The sequence below is a fragment of the Lytechinus variegatus genome, chromosome 5, assembly GCF_018143015.1.
Source record: "Lytechinus variegatus isolate NC3 chromosome 5, Lvar_3.0, whole genome shotgun sequence".
In the NCBI taxonomy this organism is placed as follows: domain Eukaryota; kingdom Metazoa; phylum Echinodermata; class Echinoidea; order Temnopleuroida; family Toxopneustidae; genus Lytechinus; species Lytechinus variegatus.
The window spans coordinates 13,620,026-13,643,980 of record NC_054744.1 but is presented as its reverse complement, the minus strand read 5'-3'; the positions used below and the strand labels follow the sequence as shown (position 1 = coordinate 13,643,980).

Sequence of the window (23,955 nt, the reverse complement as noted above, 5' to 3'; positions counted from 1 at the left end):
ACAGTGCAAGAAAAAAAAACAAAGATACAATTTCTATGATGAACTAAAACGAAAGAGGAATATGAAATTGCTTTTGATAGACAATTACCATCAATAATTCAATAACAGTGCAAAGAACTTTTTTCTCATGCTAAATCAACACACTGGGAACATGAAAAAAGTATGACTATTTGTTACACTGAATTCCTTCCCTGCGTGTCTTATTGCCCTACAACAGAATATGATATTCTTGTCGTTGTCATATTACTTATTCATCAATTTTTTTAAATCCTCACTAATATTCTTTCTGTCAAGTCTTTATTCATTGAATGAATAATTGATTTGTTTTTCCAATTCATATAAGAGGCAATGGTCTCCCATGCTAAAGATTTGCCTGATAAATCCAGAATAAATGGAGATATATTTAACTTTGCTGAAAATAAGAAATCTTTATTCAGGACGAAAAATCATTTTTGATTTCATATTCAAATTTGAGACTTCTTAGTGCATAGATCCATGATAAGAATTGAGTTTCTCAATTTACAATGTGTCTTTTGGCTTTCTCTATCTTTTAAACAGTCTCTTCCAATTTCAACAGTCACAATTCAAAAGCATGTATAGACAATCTAAAGCTCTGGAAAATCACTCATTTACATAGGAAGTGTTTATTACTAGCTTTTCCCGTAATTCCACATGGGGCAGCTGGAAGTCGCGAGTGAGAGACGCGAAACTGATTTTGAAAACATGATCGAGGGAGAAAAACAGACTCTCTTAATTATTCCCCCCTGGTTCAATCAGTGCATCACTATCTAGTAGATGTTGACAGAGACTGAAATTAAGACTAGGTGTGTTCACACTGCTTCAACTCTACATTGAACTTCATTTCACAGAAGATGGTATTTAGACAGTGAACTTTATTATTTCAATAAACATATGTGTTACTCAGTTGAAAAAAATAATTGCACAATGACAAGCCACAATGAATGTTTATGCCAATATTTTTAAACTGAAATTTGTATGAAAATAAGGACATTATGGTATCATCAAAAGGAAAAACACATAATCGTTTAACAGCAATGGATACCATAACTATATAATTACTATAACTCCTTTCATAAACCCCATTAAATAATTAGGCGGCTAATAGCAGCATAATTTGGTCGTAAAATTGGAGGAGGACAAGAGTTATCCGCATTACTCTGATGCTGCTATTATCCGCATAATAGCAGCATCGGGACAAGATTTAGAGTTTATGAACGCATTTCCAAATAATGCGGATAATTGCCATGGTGCGGTCACAAGGTCACCCTTTTCCAACACAACCGCATCGGAGGGGGCGTGTCCAGTTGTCATGGCGATTATCCGCCTTTTTCAGGACGGGCGCTCGTAAAAATAATGCGGCTTATTTTCGGAGTTTATGAACGCAATTTTTATTGAATTATCCGCATTACTCTTAGGCGGCTAATTGGAGGATAGGTTTATGAAAAGGGTATATGTCTGATATTTAAAAAATGAGAGGTTATTCTTCCCATGGTTTCCCAAAGAGCTGGATATTTTGAAGAATTTTTTAGCCATATATTTGTTTTCCTTAACTCACTATCATTAACAACAATATTTTTTTTTCAGTTATTTACCCAGGTCTTTGTTTTCATCATTTTGATTTTCATGTGTTTTTAGAAGCCACATTTTTGTTGTTTAAAAAAACTTTATTCCTTTATCAATGAATAGACTTTTTCTTAAATAATCTTTTCTTGAAAATTGGCTATAGTGTGGATGCATCTCAGATAATTTTTGATCTCAGGTGAGATGCTGTGCTACTGCTGCAGTATATGCATCAATAAAACCAACTTAATCACAAAAATCCCTGTTAAATTACAAGAGCTTTTTTTCAGGCAAGTAAATACCTGTTAAATACATAGACATACCCTTCGGGATAAGTTCCGAGCATGCGCAGTATACAAGCAAGGCGCGAGATTCAAATTCGCCAGCTCAGCAGCCACCCACAGCGCCCGTGCTCTACTACACACTGTGCTAAAAGTTCATGTAATTTGCTTTCACATTACCAAAATACCTGCGACCTTGGAAAAATCCCTGCGAAAGTTCTCGTAATTTTGACAAGTACCTCCTGTTTAGAGGGTATTTTCTTTCGGGGAGATTACGCATGATTTGCTTTCACATTTCCAAAATTACCTGGTATTTTCAGATCGGGGTAAATTTCCCGATCAGAAAATACCTGGAACTGACGAAATCAGAAGCGGTCTGAAACAACCTAACGTGGCAAAACCAAACCAAATGTAGGCATGAGGGAATAAAGTGATGACAGCACAGTAAGATCTTCATAACATCAGTACTATACTCGTCTTTACTCCTACTCAATCACAGGTATAATGATCTTTAAAGACAAATGCCAGTTGTGGTAACGATCTCAAAATTAAGTATTTCAGAATCCAATATAATGACCACCCAAGTGTCTGTTTATATGAATAAAAAATATTTGCCGAAGGATTCTGGAAGAAATTGTGTAATTGCTGAGAAATAAGCAATATAAGCGCGGATTCGGGCACTTCCGTCGGGTCTTTGTTCCAGCAATATACACTGTCCCACGTGTGCCTATCTGTGTTGGCGATCTTCAGTGTGATTGTTTTTCAGCTTAGATTTTATGATTTCACAAAGTGCAGTTTATGTAACTGTACCAGATCTAGATCGACGATTATATAGTATTACTTCACCTTGGTTTTACAGACTTTCTCACAAAATCAGTGTTTTACTGCAACTACTGTAATTTAGCTTTAAAGTTCTCTTTCAATCTAAATAAATATTCTTTCAGAAATGTTTTGTAGACGTCTAAACAAATATTCTTTCAGAAATGTTTTGTAGACGTCAAGTCCTCCCACTCTCCAGGATCTTATCGAGTGTGAACACAACAAAAATAGTAACCCTGTCACTGCATTATTACAAGAGACTTCCTTGTAATAATATTGAGTGCTCAAGATCATTTTCCTGGTAGTTATAAATATGATAACAAAGCGTAGGCCTAATTGAGAGACTGTGATAATGAAATGGAAGAAGAATGAACATTGTTAATGTTAAAGAGCATTTTAAGGATCAGATATTCCTTTGTAAACTTAGTTTAGTTTTTATGCACGAGGGGATTTGGTATTAACTCCCTTCCAAGGAAACTCATCAACCACACTTCACAGTACTATAATAATGGCCAGTTTGAATCACATTAGTCATACTAGCTAAAGGTGATTATCAGGAGACTTATACCCCTTTCATAAACCCAATTTATTCGCCTAATAGCAGCATAATTTGGTCGTAAAATCAGAGGAGGACCAGAGTTATCCGCATTATTTTGATGCTGCTATTATCCGCATAATAGCAGCCTCGGGACCAGATTTTGACTTTGTGAACGCATTTCCGAATAATGCGGATAATTGCCATGGTGCAGTCACAAGGTCACCCTTTTTCCAACACAACCGCATCGGAGGGGGCGTGTGCAGTTGTCATGACGATTATCCGCCTTTTTCAGGACGGGCGCTCGTAAAAATAGTGCGGATTATTTTCGGAGTTTGTGAACGCAATTTTTATTGAATTATCCGCATTACTCTTAGGCGGCTAATTGGAGGATGGGTTTATGAAAGGGGTATTACACTACATATCCTGGAAATGTGTCTCCTATAAGAGCTTGATTCAGAGATAAAGATTCCATTGACTAAAAACCTTCAAGACATCGGTCAATTAAGTTTCAAATAAGGCATTGATTTTCGTCATTTCAGAACCTTGAATAAAATCATACAATATTTAATCACAACTTATTAACTAAATATGGGAAAAGAGTGATTTGACCATTTAGGCATTAAAATCTGGAGTGAGTTTGATCATATTATATTTCTTGGAAAGTAAATAGCATAAAATATATGGATAGGAATATTGAATTATATGGAAAATTTTCAAAGAATAAGTAAATCATAATTATGTTGAAACTGTGGAAGAGCAAAGTGATGCAAGTTGAACATGCAAATGAATTCTGACCTACACAAGCATGTCAAATTTCTTCTAACATCATAGGGCCAAGTCCGTATTTTTCAGCAGGTCTTCATCAATCAAGAATATTTCAGATTTTTTTATGGTACTTACATATAAAAATCATTGAAAAAAAACCCAAGGGTTTTTCTGTCTGACCAGGGGGTTTGAAGTGTGATGAACTATGAATGAAAAACAGCCAGGCAACAGGCACAGGTAGGAAGTACTGCAGGAGTGTGGTAAACCAGTCAGGAAATTTGACCTGACAACCCACTCTGTGGCTGCCCCCTACCCCCTTCTTTCCCAGTTTTCTCACAGTAAATAAAGGATTGGGGAAAGAAAGGACCTTTCACATTTGTCACCTTCCTGAATCTGTTTCCACTATCGAATTGGTCCAGTGGGGTCCAGATCAGGAGGATAAATGTGAACAGGGTTAGAAAAGCAGTAGTCTCCTCGACAGACAGATGTAAAGGGTTGATAAAATGTAATAGTAGGTCGGAGAAATGGTTGATTTTCAATCACCCATTGAATCAGCAGTCAACCAAGTCCAGAGAGATTTGCCCTCCCAACAAAATGTCATAATCCAAAGACTACTCGTAGTTTGCGCGCTTGTCCAGTTGGAAGATCGATGGTAAAGGTCCCAAGATAGGTACGGAACAGCTGGCTCATGAAGAACTGCAATTCATGCTGGCATGATGATGAAAGACAGAAATGAACTCAATTGTATTCATAGGAATGGATGGCAATGAAGAGGGCCTGATACATAAAACAAATGCAGAAATCTCATGGATGATGGAGCCAAGACATGGTAGAATTTGTTTTCCATATCTTGCATGCTTCATAATCATTTCTGTGCGGATTTGCAAAGTCAAATTTGTGTGCAAACTGCTCAAGCATTTCTATTTAGCCATCGTAATTTGCTTCCACATTGCCAAAATAGCTGCGACCTAGAAAAAAATCCCTGTGAACGTTCTCATAATTTTGACAAGTACCTACTATTTAGCAGGTATTTTCTTTGGGGGAGATTACAAGTAATTTACTTTCACATTTCCAAAATTACCTGGTATTTCATGATCGGGGTAGATTTCCCGATCAGAAAATACCTGGAACTGATGAACTTCGAGGCGGTCTGAAACAACCTATAGATAGCTTTAGAGCCAGAATTGTTTATCTTACTGGCTGAAATTGGCTAAGACATATTTTCATTTTATTCCACTGAAATAAGTCACTCAAATATATCAACAATTGGAAGTAAGCTGGCTTCCCCCTGTCTGATAAACAACCCATTCAACTTTCAAACCTCCCCATAAACACCTTTCACACAAAGTATTATCCCCCAGAGTAACTTCTTCAATCTAACAATTAAAATGTTTCATGTCATTAAAATTTCACAGATATCAATCTTTCTAATCCCTCCACAGGTAATTCAAGCCTATAAAATGAAAAGTTTTGCAGAACATCTGAATACAAAAGAAGGTACATAACAAAGCATTTCAGTATTAAGCCGTGTGTACCCATCCATGTAAGTACACAAGAATTTGCCCTCCATCAGGATTTGGTGTGTGCACACTAGAAGAAAATCTACAGAAAGCTAATCTGCAGTACATTGAAAACTGTATAAGGAAATTATGCAAAGTGAGAAAGCTCCTATAACACCAAACAAAACAGAATGTAAACTACATGTATAAATTCCAGGTATATAATAATTCTAATGGTCTGAATGCTCAGGCTAAATATTTTTAAAGCAAATTAAATGATTTCAACCCAGGGAATTGACAATATTTAAAAAGGAGTGTGAATGCATACAAGCTGACATAAAACAACTCTATTGCCTATTTAATGACCACTTTATTCAATCAGTCGATCACTGTGGCCTCCTTTAGGTCACCAGCCTGATTAATTCCTATTGTTACGTAACTCCAAGAATTCTCAATAAATAATACTTGATCTAATCTGCCCTCCAACCTTCTTTAATAGCAAAATAACAATAACAAAATAGAATGCATTAACCTGTAGAAAAAGCTAATGGGGGATTTTCTTGTAATAAAAACATATCAATCTACGACATTCCAATGTTAAAATTTGAAGTAGGCAACTATTAAAATATTTCCTTATCAGAAAAATAAGAGAAGGCCTGTCAAAACAATTATTTAAAAGCTGGATTTAATTAATATAATTTTCTATTCTAATGTATTTAAATATATTTCCTGAATTTACAGTACCAGGTAATTTTACAAACTTATGGCAGGGGAAACATGATGTGACTATTGGTGCTCGACTGGCCAGCCATACAGACTGGCACTGCACCATTAAGGAAATGAGTAGCACACTCCCCCTTTGAATGACCCCTAAATTTAGGGTAAGCTTATACAGGGTGACACACCACCTATCCCCCTTGATCCCTCAGCAAGCAGGCTGAAGCCAAGTAATATTTGATCAGAAAACAGCCATACATTCCCCGTTTAAAGTGATTGGTTAACATTGGTTTGACTTTTCAAAAATCTGAGCTAGAAGGTCACACTTGTCACCTGTGTCTGTGATATGTTACAAAAATGAAGCACAGAAAAAAATTGCGTTCGAAAAGAATTATTTAGTGCTTCAAGAATTGAAATATAAAGTGACCGGAAACACCTTCTTAATTTCATCCTATACACTTATGTGTACTATTTAGGTGTCTATAAGACGCCTATTTACAAAATCAGGGTTTGCCTTGTAGCTTTAGCTTTTCATTCTCAATAATGGTTGTTTTCAGGGTTTATTAGTTCAAATACATGCACTTGTACACTTGTTTCATATTGGTTTGAGAATTTTTTTAAATCAGCTGCTCACAAAGTTAAATAATACCTTTAACCTGCAAGGTATTTTACAGAATGTAGGCCCTATTTGTTTTGAAATACTAATTCTTCTTGAATGCTTTCCCAATTCCAAAAGGTGTGAAGATTTGGTTTACAAAGTAACTATATCGATGGTGGTACATGACACAATCATCATCATTACCGATTACTTAAAAAAAAAATTCACCTTGTGTATCTCTTTACCTATGTAAAATTTTCCAATTCTATCTATGATCTGCAATGTTACGTAGGCCTCATTCATGAGAATAACAATTAAAAGCTAATTTGTTTCAATAGTGAATCAATACCAGGGAAGAATTGTAATTTCTCCGAGGTCTCCCCTTCCCCCGATTCCCAAAACATGGCAAATTGACCCATCAGTAAAAGGAGGAAGGATATTAGAAATGATTATCATTCATCTACTGCGGCGGCGAATCATGCAGCATGGGAGACAGCAACTCTGAATGAAATGGGTGCAAAGCGGCGATAAGCTGAAGGCCCATCACAAGTGATTATGAGGTCTATTATCACATTCTTGGGATTGAACGTGGGATGTTGTGAGGTTGAACCTAATCAGCCACTCCAAACGAGAAACGTGGGATGGCACTCGAGTGCGTGTGACTTCCAGAGAATCTAAACCTGAATGACTGCTTCAGTGGATAACATCCCAGGCCTATTTTGCAAGTAATGCTGGCAGATTCATAACAAATAAATACAAGCAACTTCTTCACCATGGCTTGATATCATGTGTGAATTTGACTAAAAGATGTTTTCTATTTTTTGTGATTTACAAAAAGTAGTAATTTAACAAAAAAATGTAAATGCAGTGATGACACTAAAAAAATATGAAGAGATAAAACAAAGAGGAACAGTAATGGTAGAGAAAAAGAAAAGGCACAAAAATTAAGACTCACAAATAAATTAGCACACAGATGTAGAGGATGCAAAAATCGATGAATTTAAAATGAGAATAAGTTTATTACCTTATCAACCTTAGCCTTCTTTCCGCCATGTTTCCTTCCACTACAGCTGGCCTCTCCACTCCTCTTCCCGACCGCACCATCCACCTTACAGTCTTTCTCCATTTTGGTCTTTTTACTGTTAGCCTCCTCTCCTTCCCCCTCCTCACCAGGGCTCTTCTGTTGACTGTTCCCTTCTCCAGGTAGGTGCAGGGTGCTAGGTCTGGTTGGAGGAGGGTTCTGAGGGGGTGTAGACGTGGTAGCAGGAGAGGGGTTGAGGAGGTTCGTACTGGGAGTCTTTAGCTGCAACGTGTTGCTCATGGTTGCCATGGGTTTAATTGCAAGGTTCGGGACGAGCTTATCAAGTTTTAACCCGGGATTCATCTCTCGCTTAGCACCACTGCTATTGCTACTTCCACTCTGGGTGCAGGGTGCTGCGACAATCTTCATTGGCTTTCCAATCAGGTCTTCAGTCCTCCCCGACCGATCCGGAGAGGCGTAAGCACCAGATACATCGTCCATGGCGGGCGAGGATCCTGTGCTTGCATTCGAGTCCTTACGAACGGTGATAGGAGAAACCCCTTCACCTTTGGTGACACTACTGCTAACTTTGCGTTTGATCTTCATCTTGCCGACCTTCATGGGGCTGGCATCCAGATGCGCAGGAGCACCTTCATGGTGACCATCTTTCTCTAGATCAGCATCAAGGTCGATGATGAGATTACCCAATCCTATCTCCCACTCGTCGCTGCTGTCGTAACTTGGTGCATTGGTATCGTCCCGAGTGTGGCTACTGTCCATCTTGTGACACTCGGGCCAAGATGCCTTTTGGAGTAAGCTATCGGGTGGAGTGCGACAAAGAGCCGCACTGTGACACCTTCTTCGGTAAGGCTGGTAACAATCACATCTGGGCTGCGGGAGCACAGACAGCAATCAAGAAGCCACAAAATCACTAGATATCAGATTGCTGTATCACTTGCACATATCCAACACCATAGGCTCCAAGAACTTGTAGAGTGATCCAGAGAGTATAAATCCAAACAAGTCACTGCACCTGCAAAACACAGAAATGAACAAAGAATGTTGAAATACCAGCTTTACCACCATCATCTCAGCACCCTCTTCGATCAAAAGAGGTGGAAATATTCCCTTCAAACACACACACTCACAGTACACATGAGCAGGCATTAGTTGACAGGTGAAATTTCCTGTTGTGTGAGTGGTTCACTATTTGCTTTCTCACACAGGTAGGAGGTAGCCTCCACACAAGACCTCCTCACCCACTCTCAATCCCCCATGAACAAAAATAATGCTATTATCTTCCTTAATCACCTCTTTAAAGGGCAATGCTCATCATTCTTTGCAAACAATCCAGGTAATCCGATTACTGCCTTGTCATACAACCTCCTAGTCTTATCTTCCAAACCCAATAAATCCTTCCTGTAAAGCGCAGAAGTTGTTCACAGTCTAGTTCATTGCAACTAGAAGCATTTTGCCAGTTTATACAGTCACCTTGACTGACCTTCCCAATGAGGCCCTGTGTTCATTGTCAGACGATCTGCAGACTGTTAAAAATCTTTCCAGTTCATCTATTGCCAAACAGTTTTGACTCCTTTCAACAATTACAACATGCTGTTTGGAATGCTCCCATTATCATTCCTATCAAAAATACATGGGCAAATGGACGAAAAATATGAATGCTGTAAAAATGATGATTTAATCAAAGCAGCTTCCTTTCACAATTTTCTTTTGAAAGCCAGTTTAAAAGCTAATCCCTTGGTGGTAAAACACACACCATTTTCTCACAAGCCAACACAACAGTTCTGAATAGTAGCATTGAAAAGGGAGACTATTTGCTCTCATGCTTGGGCAAATTGGCATCTGTTATTATTCTCAAGTTTATGGGTGCAACAATATCAATGGCATTCAAGCAAATATTGAAACAAAATATAGGAAGCTTGAATCCAAATAATGCTATATTGATCTCAATGACACTTGTCTAGGCAATACAGAAAAGAGAAGAGTGCTTTGTTCTTGGCCTCCATTCAAAACTGAATAAACTGATTAAAATTCATATACGTTCTTTTTAATTCAATTAAGAAGCAATTATTAATAGTCAGTTGGTGGCTTTTATTTCTCATAATTAAGCAACTCCTAGAGCGCTTCATAAAATGACAAAATGGCTATCAAATTAGGTCTCTGTCGCGTTCTATACAGCTGTCATGAATGACAATAGGATAAAAGCCGAGAAAGAGGTTACAAGTGAGTTCTTTAGGCCTCTTTGGCTGGCCCCATTCAATTCATGTAGGGCATAGGTAAGGTGATGAGAAGAGGATTAGATGTGAAGACAGACAAATTCCAAGTGAGAGAATAAAAGGTAAGGAAAGAGGGGAATTAGGTTCAGACGGAGCACCTGCTATAGGAAAGGAAACGGGTGAGTGAGAGGTATATCACAGCACCTCTATCCCCCTGAAAGGTTGCCAAGGCTTCCCCCTGCACACTGGTTTCATGGGAACCCTCAGAACTATGGGGCGCCAAGTGTCCGCCAGTATATTCTGTGCAATTCAAGCAATTCCGTACACAAAATGTGTTTTTATTCAGACGAAAATCTTTTCGTCATGACGCTGTTTTATTTCGTACACGAAATTTATTTTGTGTCACACAAAATTAATTTTGTCTCAACGAAAAAAATTTCGTCTAGACGAAATGTAATTGCGTCCACAAACTTTTTTTGGCGTGCCATACTCCGTCCAATTCACGCCATTCCGTACACAAAAGTTTTTTTGTTCATATGAAAATGATTTCGTCATGATGCAATTTTATTTCGTATACGAAATTATTCTTGTCACACAAAATAAATTTTCGTCGAGACAAAATGTAATTTCGTCCACAAAATTTATTTCGTACACACGAAATGAATTTTGATCTAACGAAATGGCACCCCAAGTGTTCAAAGGAAAATTCTGTAGGAAAATTTGTGTTTCACTCCAACGAAATTCATTTCGTCATGATGCAGTGTGATTTCGTATACGAAATTTATTTTGTGTCACACTTATAATCAATTTCGTCGAGACGGAATAAAATTGCGTCCTCAAAATTCATTTCGTTGCGATGCGAATATCTATTCCGTCGATGAAATGATTTTGTGTCACATCACAAAAAATTCTGTCGACGAAATGATTTTGTGTCACATCACAAAAAATTCCGTCCATGTAAAATAATTCTGTCTCCTCTTTCTGGCAGGGTATATGAGATCGTCGCTGATTGGCTGCACCTTGCTCAAGCCGATCTTCGATCGATCGATATCCGGCCGCGGGACGGTCACACTCACAGGTCGGCATGTTGGTGAACCTTTCCTGTTTAGCTTAGATTTCACGTTATCATGGTTATTCATGCCAACAAGAGCTGCAAACAACTTCTCTAATTAGTAGAATGTGGACGGACATTGCATTCGTAAGTTCAGCTATGTTTGAATTACGTTGAAAACAAAATGGGAAATCGTAGTGGTTGCCATACCTGCTACTTTCATTTGCAAGAAGCTGTGTACTGTAAAAATTATAGTCCCATGTATTCAAGTTTGTGTACTGTAGTCAGACAAAGGGGGGGGGGGGGATTGGTCTTTTCTGCACACCTAAAATGGTGAGGAATTATACAGGCTGAAGATATTTTGGCCTAGAACTTAGCAAATAATGTAAAATTCATACAGAGCAAAATGCTGAAAATTTCATTGAAATCAGATGACAAATATATTTTTTTTAATTTGAAATAACAAATTTATTCAACAGTTTGGGCATGTTGGGCGGGCTTGGCCGCAACTTGGCGCAAGTTTACCCAGCCTCACTAACCTCGTACCCCGGGGCCGGGGCACTTGAACAAAAAAGTGGTGGGGGTGTGCCGCAGGAGAGACAAAAACGGGGGCCTTGGGCTTGGAGCGGGAGTATTGTAAAAAGGAGGGTCCTCGGAACGGGGTTTGGAACTAAAATTTTGTGAAATGGGGTCCTTGGAAGTTGGAACGGATCGATCGCCAGCGTGTGAGTACGTGCGTATGCATCCCTATGGAACGGGCATCCGTGATGCAGCTAGCGCAGCCTCCGCCGGGTGCGCTCGCTCAGAGACGATGGTCGGACAGCGCTCTGTGGCCGCTTTTCACCAAAATTGCAGCAGATCAATGCGACCGGAATGGCGTAACGAAAAATATGCGAAGCTTTGGAGCGAATTTCTTCTTTTTTCTAGATAAGAACAAAATGCTTTGCCTTGGAGCAGCTTTCTTTGTTTTTTTCTCAATAAGACAAAAATGCTATGCCTTGGCTTGGAACGGAAATTTGGGTGTAAAAATGGGGGTCCCCTCCGCGGCACATACCCACTATGCATTATATACTGAGTGCCCCCCCCCCCCCGGGCCTCGTACTAGTGTGAGTGCCCTAGCCTACTCCACTTACACGTATTGCGATGTTTCAGTCTTGATTCAGGCCCTCTTCAAATTCAGCTCCTCTGTAATTATGCTCTCGCAGACAAAGTCCGGAGGGGGCATTAAGCGTTCCACCTGTCCATTGATTTGCCTGCCTCCCCCCACCCCCACTTGGTTTCAGTGCAATAAATTGAAATATATTTGATTGTTTTTTTTTTAAATTTAGGTGTGTTGGTAGATGACACTCTAGGCACCGTGCCTATTAATTCCTGTGTTAAAAAAGTGAGTGCACGCGAATTAAAAGTTGGACTTAAATTACTAGATTTTAACATGGAACTCCATTAAGAAAACTATTTTTAATTAGTCCCTAGATACTACTTCTTTTCTTGGGGTATTGAAGCCTATTCGTCCAGAACTTGCTCAACTTTTGCGACTAGCCTTGTCGCCATAGGGTTGTACACATCCTCGTTTAATACTGATTGTCACGTGACACGGCAATGTGTGTGTGTGTGTGTCGTTAGGCTGTTTGGCCTGTATTCAAGGCGTTCTATCCGTTATGATTTTATATTGAAGCAGAATACATCAGGTATAGGCCCATGTCAAGTCAAATCGATACAGGGATCGAGGAGGGGGGAGGGGTAGAGCAAAAAATCCCAGTCACATGGTATGAAAATGATATTTTTTAATGATTGTTCATGCATTAGGGCAAACCCCTGTGTGGCAGGAGCATGATGAGTAAAAAAAATGAAATAGTAGAAAGAGGCCGAAACATATGGCACGTGGGAATAAAGTTGCTTTATATGTTCCAAGCGAATGAAGCAAGCGAGAAAAAACCTTTCGTGCAAATCTAAATTTGAGACAGATATCTTACCTTACACTTTTCCTAATTTTGGTTTCTTTAATTCCCTTCATTTTTTTATATCTTGGTTGTACGTAGAACATTCGGGGGGCATGCACTGGGCATAACCCTGGCTTGTGTACCCCAGTGCTAAATCAGCAGGTGGGTTTTGATATCTCTGGATCTTTAGCAATTTTAAAACTTTTTATAGTTGTAATGGATGAGAAAATCCCTGCAATCTGATTGGTTGAGAGCAATGCAAAAATTTTACTGGGCTGCATGAACGATATCCCGATAATCAAAACGCAACGATATCCACTGTAAACAAGCAATCGTCCGAAAAGGTCATTGTGATGTCATCGCGCATGTACTGTTACCGTCGCTTGTTTACGTCAAAATTTGAATTTCGATCAAAGCAGAATGAATCAAAGGATGCAAAATGATCTGTAAGTACAAATACGGTACCGTAATTGTCATTGGGATTAAAACTGCCCACATACTCGTTAGTTGAGAAGTCCAGACATACATGTACGATCTAACGTTAGATCTATACTGCCCTGGGCTGGCTGTGCACAGCGAAATATCCACTGCAGGCCCAGGCAGGCGCTGGCCCCCGGCGCGGCCCGCATACACACACACAGCTACATGTATTGGAGGTCGGAGGCTGCCTCAACTGCTCAAGATATAGTCAATGCAAAGCTGTATCTGGCATTTTGGGTATAACAATATCTTTGTGGCAACATTATCCAGTTAAGCCCATATTTATGTTGTCCAGGGTTATCAAAGTGTCTGCGCTCTGCATTAGATTTTGGAATTTTCATGCATCGATCCGGTAAATAAATCATGCGTCCAGTAAATAAATCATGCGTCCGGTAAAAAAAATCATGTGTCCGGTAAATTAAATTTACCGGACGCATGAAATTATCATGCATCCAGTAAATCATTAATTTTTGTGGTTTATTAAAAAAAAAATTCCATTCTATAAAACAGATGATGCATGGGTTTCTTTCGTGGGTCAGTGGAACTGTGTGCATGTGGTTACCTTGTACACAGAGTTCCTACTGACCCACTCTAACGCATCATTTGTATATAGATGGCTACTATTTTTTATTAAATCGCGAGTGTAGACCTAAATGTAATTATAGAAAAACATTTCGTTAAGGTTTTTATTTTTTTGACCCCCCCCCCATAAAAGAAGGAAAAACAATTATAAATGAAGTTATAATATAGGCCTACACCCCTTTAATGATTTCGCTTTTTCTTCTCTCTTTTCCCCTCCTTTTTTTTGGGGGGGACCTTTTCGTTTATTTCCCAGTCTTCCCTTTCTCCCCCCCTCTCTCTTTCTTTCTTTCTTTCCTTTTCTCTTATCTGGATTTTTTTTCCGGTGAAATCCACTAGGGATCAAGGGCCAGCCTGCATGCCCCTGCAGCGGTTTACGCCTCTGCCGTGGTATACGCATGATCTTAACCCTAAAAAGACTGAATCAGCCCCCCCCTCGACATTTTTCGTGATAAATCCGCCGCGCAAATCTTTTTGACCGCGTTGCTCGCTGACTTTTTACTTTCAAGTCTCGCACAACTTTTGAGACCAAAATTGTGACCCCCGGGTACACACTTTCGAAATTACGCAACATTTCGTTCGTGCATGCAGACCCAAAATTACTCAAAAACGTGAATTTGTGTACAAATCCAATACAAATAGTGTTTTTAGCCAAAATTCATAAATGTATTATTATTTTTCCTTTTACTGCTTAAAATCAATTTATTTTATCTTTTTCATGGTCAAAATAAAGTCCCTGACAATTTCCATTGAAAAAACAATGAAAAACAAAGTCGAAAAACAATGAAATACATAAGAAATTTAGAAAACAATAGAATACATAAGAAAATAAACATGATGTTGAAATTTTTTAAAAATAAATTTGATCAGATGCCTATCTAGAGTAGGTGAAACAAAAATTAGCATTTCAGGGGCATTATTTTATTAATTAGAGCAAACTAATGATTTTACGCAAAAATTAGCATAATTAATGAAACATGAGATTTTTTGCATAATTTGATGTGATAATTTGGTAGATTATGCCATGGGTAATGTGTGCCAATTTTCGTCGCGATCGCGCAATCGACGTCCGAGATCATAAGGGGGCGCTGAATCAGCCCCCCTCCCCAGTCTTCTTAGGCATCGAAATAGCCCAGTCTATTTAGGGTTAATCATGATTAAAACTAGAGGTAAATCCAAGATTTTCCAAAGTAGGGGGGGTGGGGTGAATTTTCTCAAGTACAATTAGACAACTCCCAAAAAAGGTTCTCACTTAAAAAAAACCGGTCATTTTGTCTCACGTAAAGTGATGGTCACTAAAAATGAAAGTCATTTCGTTCGCGTGATATTCGGCAAGCTCCCCCCAAAAAAATAAATAAGAAAAGGGAAAGTCATTTTGTCCATGTTATATTTGGCAACCCCCCCCAAAAAAAAAATTAAAATTAAAAAAAAGGTTTTAACTGTAATAATGATCGAAGGTAATTTTGTCTTGCGTAAAATTTGACAAATGAAAAATAAGATTGTCACTAAAAAAATGAATGTAATTTTGACCCACATAAAATTTGGCAAGCCCCCCCCCCAAAAAAAAATGAAAAGGTTTTAACAAGCAAAAAAAAGGCTAAAAAGAGAAAGAAGAGACAAGAATATGAACGAAATATATCCCCATTACAAATAATGCTGTGATCATCATGAGGGAGGGGTCGCATAACTAATATAATTCCAAAATATTTACTATAAATCTCAATAGGGGGATCGTGTAGAAATGCTCACCAACAGTGAGCATTAATATAATCCATTTTAATTTCAACTAATTTTATAAAGTATTAAATGTCTTCCCACCAAATGAAAGTCATATCGCATAACTCCAATTTGTATTAAGGCGTACATTTACCAAAGTCTTGAGTTTGAAATCAGATTCAGAACAGCATTGTCCAACCGGCAACCCATATTTTGGGTAATGTCGCCTATGAGGTCCAAACATTAACATTAATCATTGGTACTAGGAGTGTGTGTGTGTATTTTGAGTTTTTGACAGACGTATATCAATCAGGTTTGATTATTTACGTCTGGGACCGACCTTTAATGTCACAATCCGAAAGACGTGATCAGGGCTCGAACCTCTGCATCAATGTGTAACTTCCCCACAGCTTGGAGTGGGTGACACCATAGGAGTGGATGACACCATAGTAATAATAATAATATTCCACATATTTATATAGCGCTTAATGCATCGGAACGACGTCTCTAAGAGACTAAGCGCTTTCCAGACTCAGTATTACCACGGTCATCAGAACCTTGTATGCCTGCGTACAATGTATGCACCTTCTCCACTCCCTGGGGAGCACTCCAACAAGAGTTCCAAGACTCAATTGCTAGGCATACTACATTATACATAGGCTTTCACATCCTACCAGGTACCCATTTAACACCTGGTGGAGAGTGGCAAAGTGGATTAACGCCTTGCCAAAGGACGCTAGTCCATGGCGGGATTCGAACACACGACCCTCTGATAGTACAGGCCAAGTTTGAATTTGGAGTCGGCAGGTCAAAACACATTAAATATGCAATTTAGTTTCCGCATGATAATGTCTTTTTTATGAGTTATGAAATATTCTACTTATTTGAACAAATTTGGGTGTGTAGGTAGATGATACCAATACAGGCTAAGTTCGAATTCGGAATATGCTGGTCAAAGATCACAGCTCATTAAATATGCGAGTTGGATTCCTCACGATATCTTATCAAAAGTCATCAGATTTTTTAAAATTTGGGTGTGTTGGTAGATGATGATGCACAGCATTTATATAGTGCCATATATCTGTTAAAGACATTCCAAGGCGTATTGGAGGAGCCAGCCAATCTGGGTCGCCTACAAGGGTGCGCACACAGAACTGTGACCCGCAGGTATCTCCTCCCAATTACTGGTTGGGGGTATCCGGGTGGACCACTACACTGGGTCATTAAATATGCGAGTTGGTTTCTTATAAAATAACATCAATATGAAATAATCACGTAGGCCTTATATAAAAAGTGCAAAGGCAAGCAATTTTTTTTCTTACTTTTTTTGGAACTTTTATATATGTATTTAGGATGTATTTTGTCCTGAAAATTTAACATTCTAGGCACCGTTTGTGATCCTGAACAAGATGTGTGTGTTCTAGATAATTACTGAGAATGCCAAGCACGAACATAATTTTTAATAAGTGTTCTAGCATGATCCTGTTAAGGACTGTTTAACCATGAGGATGGTACATATTTCAATAATGGGAATGCGAAGCACGAGCTGAAAATTGTTGACATTCCGACCTAAAAAAAATGGTCATTTGTTCTATGCACTAGATCATAAAATGATAGGTACGTAACTAAATAATTGATGCGAGTGCAAATTGGGAATTTGAGTGTGGCAAACTGATTCTGTTTGGTTCTGCTTGCGTAGACTGGGGCCCGTTTCTCAACACCGTTAAGTCTTCTAACTTCTTAACTAAATTGGAAATAGTTAGCTACCTGTTAGCGAACTGTTTCACGAATCCCTCTTTGCCAAGATCGGGGACAACTTGACCAAATAGTTATGACATCTCCAAACCTGTCATAACTTACTTCTTTCTTAAGGGTCAAGTCCACCTCAGAAAAAATGTTGATTTGAATCAATGGAGAAAGACCAGACAAGCACAATGCTGAAAATTTCATCAAAATCGGATGTAAAATAATAAATTAATGACATTTCAAAGTTTCGCTTATTTTGAACAAAATAGTTATATTAACGAGCCAGTTACATTCAAATGAGAGAGTCGATGATGTCACTCACTATTTCTTTTGTTTTTTTATTGTTTGAATTATACAATATTTCATTTTTTACAAATTTGACAATTAGGACCTCCTTGCCTGAAGCACAAAATGTTAAAATAATGTAATTCCACGTGTTCAGGGAGGAATGACACTTCATTTCACATGACAATGACGAGAAATAAAAATAATTCATATTTCATATAATAGATTACAAAAGAAATAGTGAGTGATGTCATCAGTTTCTCATTTGCATATCGACCGAGATGTGCATAACTGTTTTGTGAAATGAAGCGAAACTTTAGAATGCCATAACTTTCTTATTTTACATGCAATTTTGATGAAATTTTCAGTGTTATGGTTGTTGAATTTTTCTCTTTTTATTCAAATAAAGTTTTTGTTGGAGTGGACTTGTCCTTTATGTAGTGATATCATGTGGATAGACTGTGACATTCAAATGAGCCTCGAAATTTGAAAATTTTATTACGTAATAATTTAAAGAAAAATGAATTATATAGCAAACAAGTGGGATAAATCATTCAATAGTAATTGTAATGCACAGAAATTATAACAAGTGTTAATTTAAGGTAGTAAAATAATTGAATTGACAAAGATTCTACCACTTCAGGTCATCCATAATTGGACTCGTTTTCAGACCCTTATCAAAATTTTAATAAATTCTTCCTCTAATATACGCATAGCATTCATAAAATTGTGCGTTTAGGTATCTAAAGAGTTTAACAATCCATGATAATATATTTTTTGATGATGTTTGGAATCCTGAAAATCTGTTTGATTATCATCATGTTAAAGGCAAAAAGAAGCTGCTGAAAACTGCTTATCTAAAAAAAAAAAGAGCCAATGGAGTAAATTAGAGAGTCAAAAGGGGCCTAAGCTTTCGATCCTAGCAGAATCTTCGTCGGAGGCAAAATGACAAACATATAAAGTGGAACAACCATGATATAGACCACAAACATCCAACAGCAACACTAGAAACCATCATGTTAGGAAGAAAGCCTTATGGTTTACTTACGTAAACTATTCAAATTTTATATCTTGGGATAAATATCTCAATGTCCACTTACATGTGATTTTTTTTATCATGATATGAATTAGTGTTAATTTCATTTCCTCAGAAATTTAATGCCCATGTCTGCATGTTTAAGTACTTTTTAAGCATATTTTGCCTCTATTTTTTGCAACTTTTGGAAAATTTGCTATTTTGTGACTAAGGCTACGTCTGGTATGTACTTTCCACCAATAGTATCAATATGATATTAATGGATTCTAGTTAATCCTTTTGGGTAATTTTGGAACTAATTCTGTGTTTGGTAGATAAATAGGACTAACTTGTCCAGGTGTTGAGAAACGGGCCCCTGCTGATGAGTAGGCCTAGAGTTTTTATGCCCCTGCAGATGAAGCCCGGAGGGGGCATTAAGTGTTGCCCCTGTCAGCCCCCCCCCCCTTGGTTTCCGCGCAATAACTTGAAAAACATTCAATGGATTTAAAAAAATTTGGTGTGTAGGTAGATGTCACCAAAATACAGGCTAAGTTCACAGCTCATTATGCAAGTTGGTTCAAAATTTATTTTTTTGATTATATTTATATGCGTATTGATTTCTGCATGATATTAAGTTCAATCATATTGAATGGATTTCTGATCGCGTTAACTGGGGCCCGGGTTGGCACGTTTTAACCAGTGTGTTTTAAAACACATTTTTTTTACTTGTGTGTTATAAATAAATCCTCTTTCTCTTCCCCCCTTTACTCTTTCTTGATTGCTTTGTCATGTTCCTCTTCTCCCTGTTCAATCTTGCACAGCAATCAATATTAAGAATATCATTTTAACAAACAAATCTATGTGATTAGCTCACTTTTATCTACAATAAATTCGTAAACATGGCAGGGCCACACAACATTCAAGACTATTTTTGGAATGCATGCATGGTTACGCAGTTATGATATACACAAGTGCATATTATCAGATCCCGAATTGCTTAAAAACTTGATTTCATGTACAACTCAATGTGAGTCATTGCCAAAATTTGTATCTGTATCATTATTTTCAGAAATTGCTGAAAATTTCTATTAGTAATAAATTTGAAAATCTGTACATAAGAAAAATGAAAAAGTAAAAAAAAAACATTACCAGTAACCTACATAGACTGGGCTATTTCATTTCCTAAGAAGACTGGGGGGGGGGGGGCTTTATGATCTGGGCAGTCAATCATGGGATCACAGCGATGATTGGCAAACGCATTACCCATGGTATATTCTAAAAAACTATAATCAAATTTTGCCTAAATCTCATTGCTAATTTACGCGTAAAATCAAAAGTTTGCTCTAATTAACTAAATAATGCCCCTGAAATGATCACTTTTGGTTCACAGACTCAATATATTTCAACATCACACTTATTTTCTTATGTGTTTATTGTTGTTTCAATGGAAATAGTCGGGGACCATATTTGACCGTAAAAAAGTTGAAATTAATTGATTTTAATCAGTAAAAGGAAATATAATGGCACATTTATGAATTATGGCTAAAAACACTATTTCCATAGATTTGTACGCAAATTCACATTTTTCCAGCAACTTTTGGTCTGCATGCACTTCCAAAATGTTGTGTAATTTCGAAAGCACATACCAGGGGGTCGCAATTTTGGTCTCAAAAGTTGCGCGAGACTCGAAAAAGTGAGTGATGCTGTAAGTCTGTGAGTGATGCGGTAAAAAAAATTGTGCAGTGGATTTATTGCAAAATATGACAAGGGGGTAAATCAGCCCCCAGTCTCATAAGGGTTAAAAACATTATATAGGCCTACTGATTGTTTTTAATATACATTTGATCAGAATTCCTGAATTAAAAAAATAAGTAGTTCAAGGGCTATATTTATAGGTTTGAATTGAATTTGTATTTTATGCCCTAAAATTGGTATAATTGATTCAAATGAAATAAAGCATATTGATTTACCCGAAATGAAATTAAGCTTTGAAACCCAATGTATATCAATTTTTCCATTGTGCAAATTCTCCTCGCCCCCCCCCCCTCGATTGACAAGACTCAGGACACCTAGGGACAACACGTATATAATCATGTATTAGGAATGAAATGTCATATTACTTATAAAGTGTTTTTTTTTGTAGGCATTCAATTTCCATGATTTAGTAATTTGGGGGGAAATATCAACTTTTCTGTTCAAAATTCATAAACAAAATTGTGGTAATCTCTTATTAAAACATCAAGAACTGAAATCTTATTTTATTTAGTGTATAGTTTAATTGATTTACAGAAAATTGCATCATAAAACAATAAAAAAACATTTTGTACTACAATTCTGCGGGGGCATCTGTTTCCTTTGGACACGTCAAACTTTCTTAATTATGTGTAATTGATTCTATGACATGTGTTTACATTTGCTGCAGATTCCCATTCAGCCATTGGACTGAACCGGTACCAAGACCGGAACTGTAACACAGTAAGGATGGTCAATATGAAGCGAGCTTCATTGAATTCCTCCAAGAGCTCTGTACTCTGTTCTGATCATTTTGAAGATGCTTGCTTTGACCTGGGCAGACGATACGTCTTAAACAGGATGCTGTCCCAACCATATTTGATTTCCCGCCTCGTCTTCAGAAGGTACAGTGGATCTATATCATACATGCGTTCTAAAGAAATATATATTCTGTTTTATCTACCTTTGTTTTGATAGAACATTGCTTTAATTATTCAATTTTCAGTAGCAAAATAGAGATGAAAATTATCCTAATCAGGAGGATAACCATGGACCGGGGCCTATACTGTGTATTTACAGTAAACTACTAAATAAATATATTTTTTAAAATTTGGTTTAACTCATAATCCTGGGCTACTTTGAGATTGCATAGCCCAGGGAGGGGGAGGTGGGCTTTTTTGGTCCCCCTCTTCAGATCTTGCCTCTGATCAAAACGAAAACCAATGCACACATCAACATCAATGTAATCTGCAAGCATGGAACTAAAGGTTACAGAATTCATTAAAATTTATTGTTAATAAATTATTTATTGTTAATAAATTAGTAATGCTAATTTATGCGTAATAGAGAATTCTTTGTTTTAAAGGTTAATCTCTAAAGAATTCCCGAAATTCTATGATTTCTAACAAAGTTGCTCAAAAATAAATGGTAAATGACATTTCTAATCTTATGTATTTTATTGTTTCTATAATTCCATATGTATTTCTTTGTTTTGGGGCCTTATGTATTTTATAGTTTTTTTAATGGGATCTGTTCATGGCACTATTCTGATTATAAAAAGCAAAGATTTGATTATTTTCAACCAATAAGTGCAAGAATAATGATAAATTTGTCAATTATGACTGAAAATAGAATTTCCATTGGATTAAATGTGTATACAAAATAATATTTTTGAGCAATTTTTGGTCCGACATAAACTCATAAAATGTTGCGTAACTGAATATCCGGGTGTCTCAAAAGCTCTGCAGAATTGACCAAAAAGTAATCATGGTACCTCATTTCTCATTGTGGACTTATCATGAAAAATGTGGATGGGGAGGGGAGCTTATTAAGCCCCCCCCCCCCCCGGGCTAGATAGGGTTTATATATCATCATGTATATTTTTAAAAAAATTATCTTGTTGCAAGTCACTGCAAAAGGTTTGATTTCTAAACGAATATTGTTCTTCATGGATAATCGAATATTTGATTGAAAAATTATCTTTGAATAGTTATCTTTTCATTCTTGTATCTGTTTTTGTTCAATATTCTTTTTTCTTATTTTTTTATTAATTCGTCTCCTACAGAATTCACCCAAACCAAGGTATTTCCCAAAAGACTTTTCGATTCAGCAAACAACCTCCCAGATACTGCAAAGACACCAGTGCCAAAGTCTTCAGCACCTTAATTTCTCGAAGACCACTCCTACTGAATACCAGAAAGTCCAAGAGGGGTAAAGTGGAAGTCAACAACAATAATGGACTGTATTAAAACTTGGAGAAGAGGCTGAAAACCACACAGAAGTCCTACCTTATACATTACTTGCTTTTAAGTTTGGACAAACATTGATTTGCACAACTTTACAACAAAAAATTTACGCTGTGTGGATTCTGATTATTTAAAATAGCTCAATGAAAACGTTTATCACTGGGCATGTAACAAAAATGAATTCATTGAATTTGAAGATGTCTTACAGTATATTCATTCTGATTTGAATGTCAGAAGAGAAAAAAGTTTGTGAAAAGTAGGAATGACGGCAAGCTGACAGAAGAATAGAATACATGTAGGATAGAACAAGGCCACAGTTATAAATGAGCTGTTGGATAGAGACAAAAAGATGAATTAAGAATGGGGGTGATAGAGAAATAGAGACAGGAATTGGGGAGCCTGTGATGAATGCCTGAGAAAGTAAAAATTACCATATTTTATTTTTTTAAGGATTTGAACAGTCAGGAAGAATGTGGTCTTTTTTCTGTTGTTATTTCTCAAAATACTGGTATGTTTTGTGTACAGAAAGGGGTATAATCCTTTGCAATAATCACTCTCACAGAAAATATTAACTAATCAAAAGAAAAGTCAAATATTTCACTGATTTACAATTGTTCGGTCACTCTCATATCTAAAGTTACCCCCCCCCCCCATCATTTCAAGGTATTGGAGAGAGAGGTTGGGCAGGACATGGCTGTCAGCAAAAAAAAAATGCAGGGTGGGGCAAAACAATTTTGGGATATGTGCGAGGGAGCGAATGCGACAGAGCAGAATTTTGTGGGGGGGATATATGCGAGAGAGCAAAATGACAGAAGGAAAATGCAGGGGCCAAGAGATTTGAGGAATATGTAAGAGGGAGCGAAGTGACCAAGCAGAAGAAATGTAGAGGACAACAAATTGTTGGGTATGTGAGGGAGCAAAGCAACCAATTAAAAAAGGAGGTTAGTCAAAACGTTCTTGAATATGAGTAAGGAAGCAACTTGTTCACTTCCGAGCAGTAGGACTCGTTTTAAAATAGCTTAGGAAATATGTGTTTCCTAAGCATGGTAAACACATATTGTAGGCCTATAGTACAATTTAGGTGCTCTAAGAGTTAAATTCTGAATGAGCTGC

The 23,955-nt window shown here is 37.3% G+C and overlaps 1 protein-coding gene and 1 long non-coding RNA gene across 4 annotated transcripts in view; one reads left to right on the top strand and one right to left on the bottom strand.

Moving 5' to 3' along the window:
* The window catches only part of LOC121415420 (zinc finger protein 608-like), a 31,629-nt gene extending 22,401 nt beyond the window's left edge, over positions 1–9,228 (bottom strand). Inside the window, exons 1-2 of one of the 2 annotated variants that reach the window (XM_041608622.1) lie at positions 9,131–9,228; positions 7,823–8,852 (exon numbers count right to left, since the gene is read on the bottom strand). In XM_041608622.1, the coding sequence (XP_041464556.1) occupies positions 7,823–8,599 (777 nt within the window). In that variant the 5' untranslated portion in view covers positions 8,600–8,852; positions 9,131–9,228. Of the gene's footprint in view, positions 1–7,822; positions 8,853–8,967; positions 9,055–9,130 lie in introns of those variants that run through there. The other variant, XM_041608623.1, reaches the window with a different exon arrangement.
* Positions 9,229–11,030: 1,802 nt separating this feature from the next.
* On the top strand, positions 11,031–23,305 carry LOC121415419. Of its 2 annotated transcripts, none has more exons than XR_005970005.1 (3): positions 11,031–11,251; positions 21,288–21,501; positions 22,662–23,305. It is a non-coding gene; the product is annotated as an uncharacterized LOC121415419 (long non-coding RNA). The 2 variants fall into 2 exon arrangements; XR_005970006.1 differs by lacking the exon at positions 11,031–11,251 and adding an exon at positions 12,958–13,490.
* Positions 23,306–23,955: the final 650 nt, after the last annotated feature.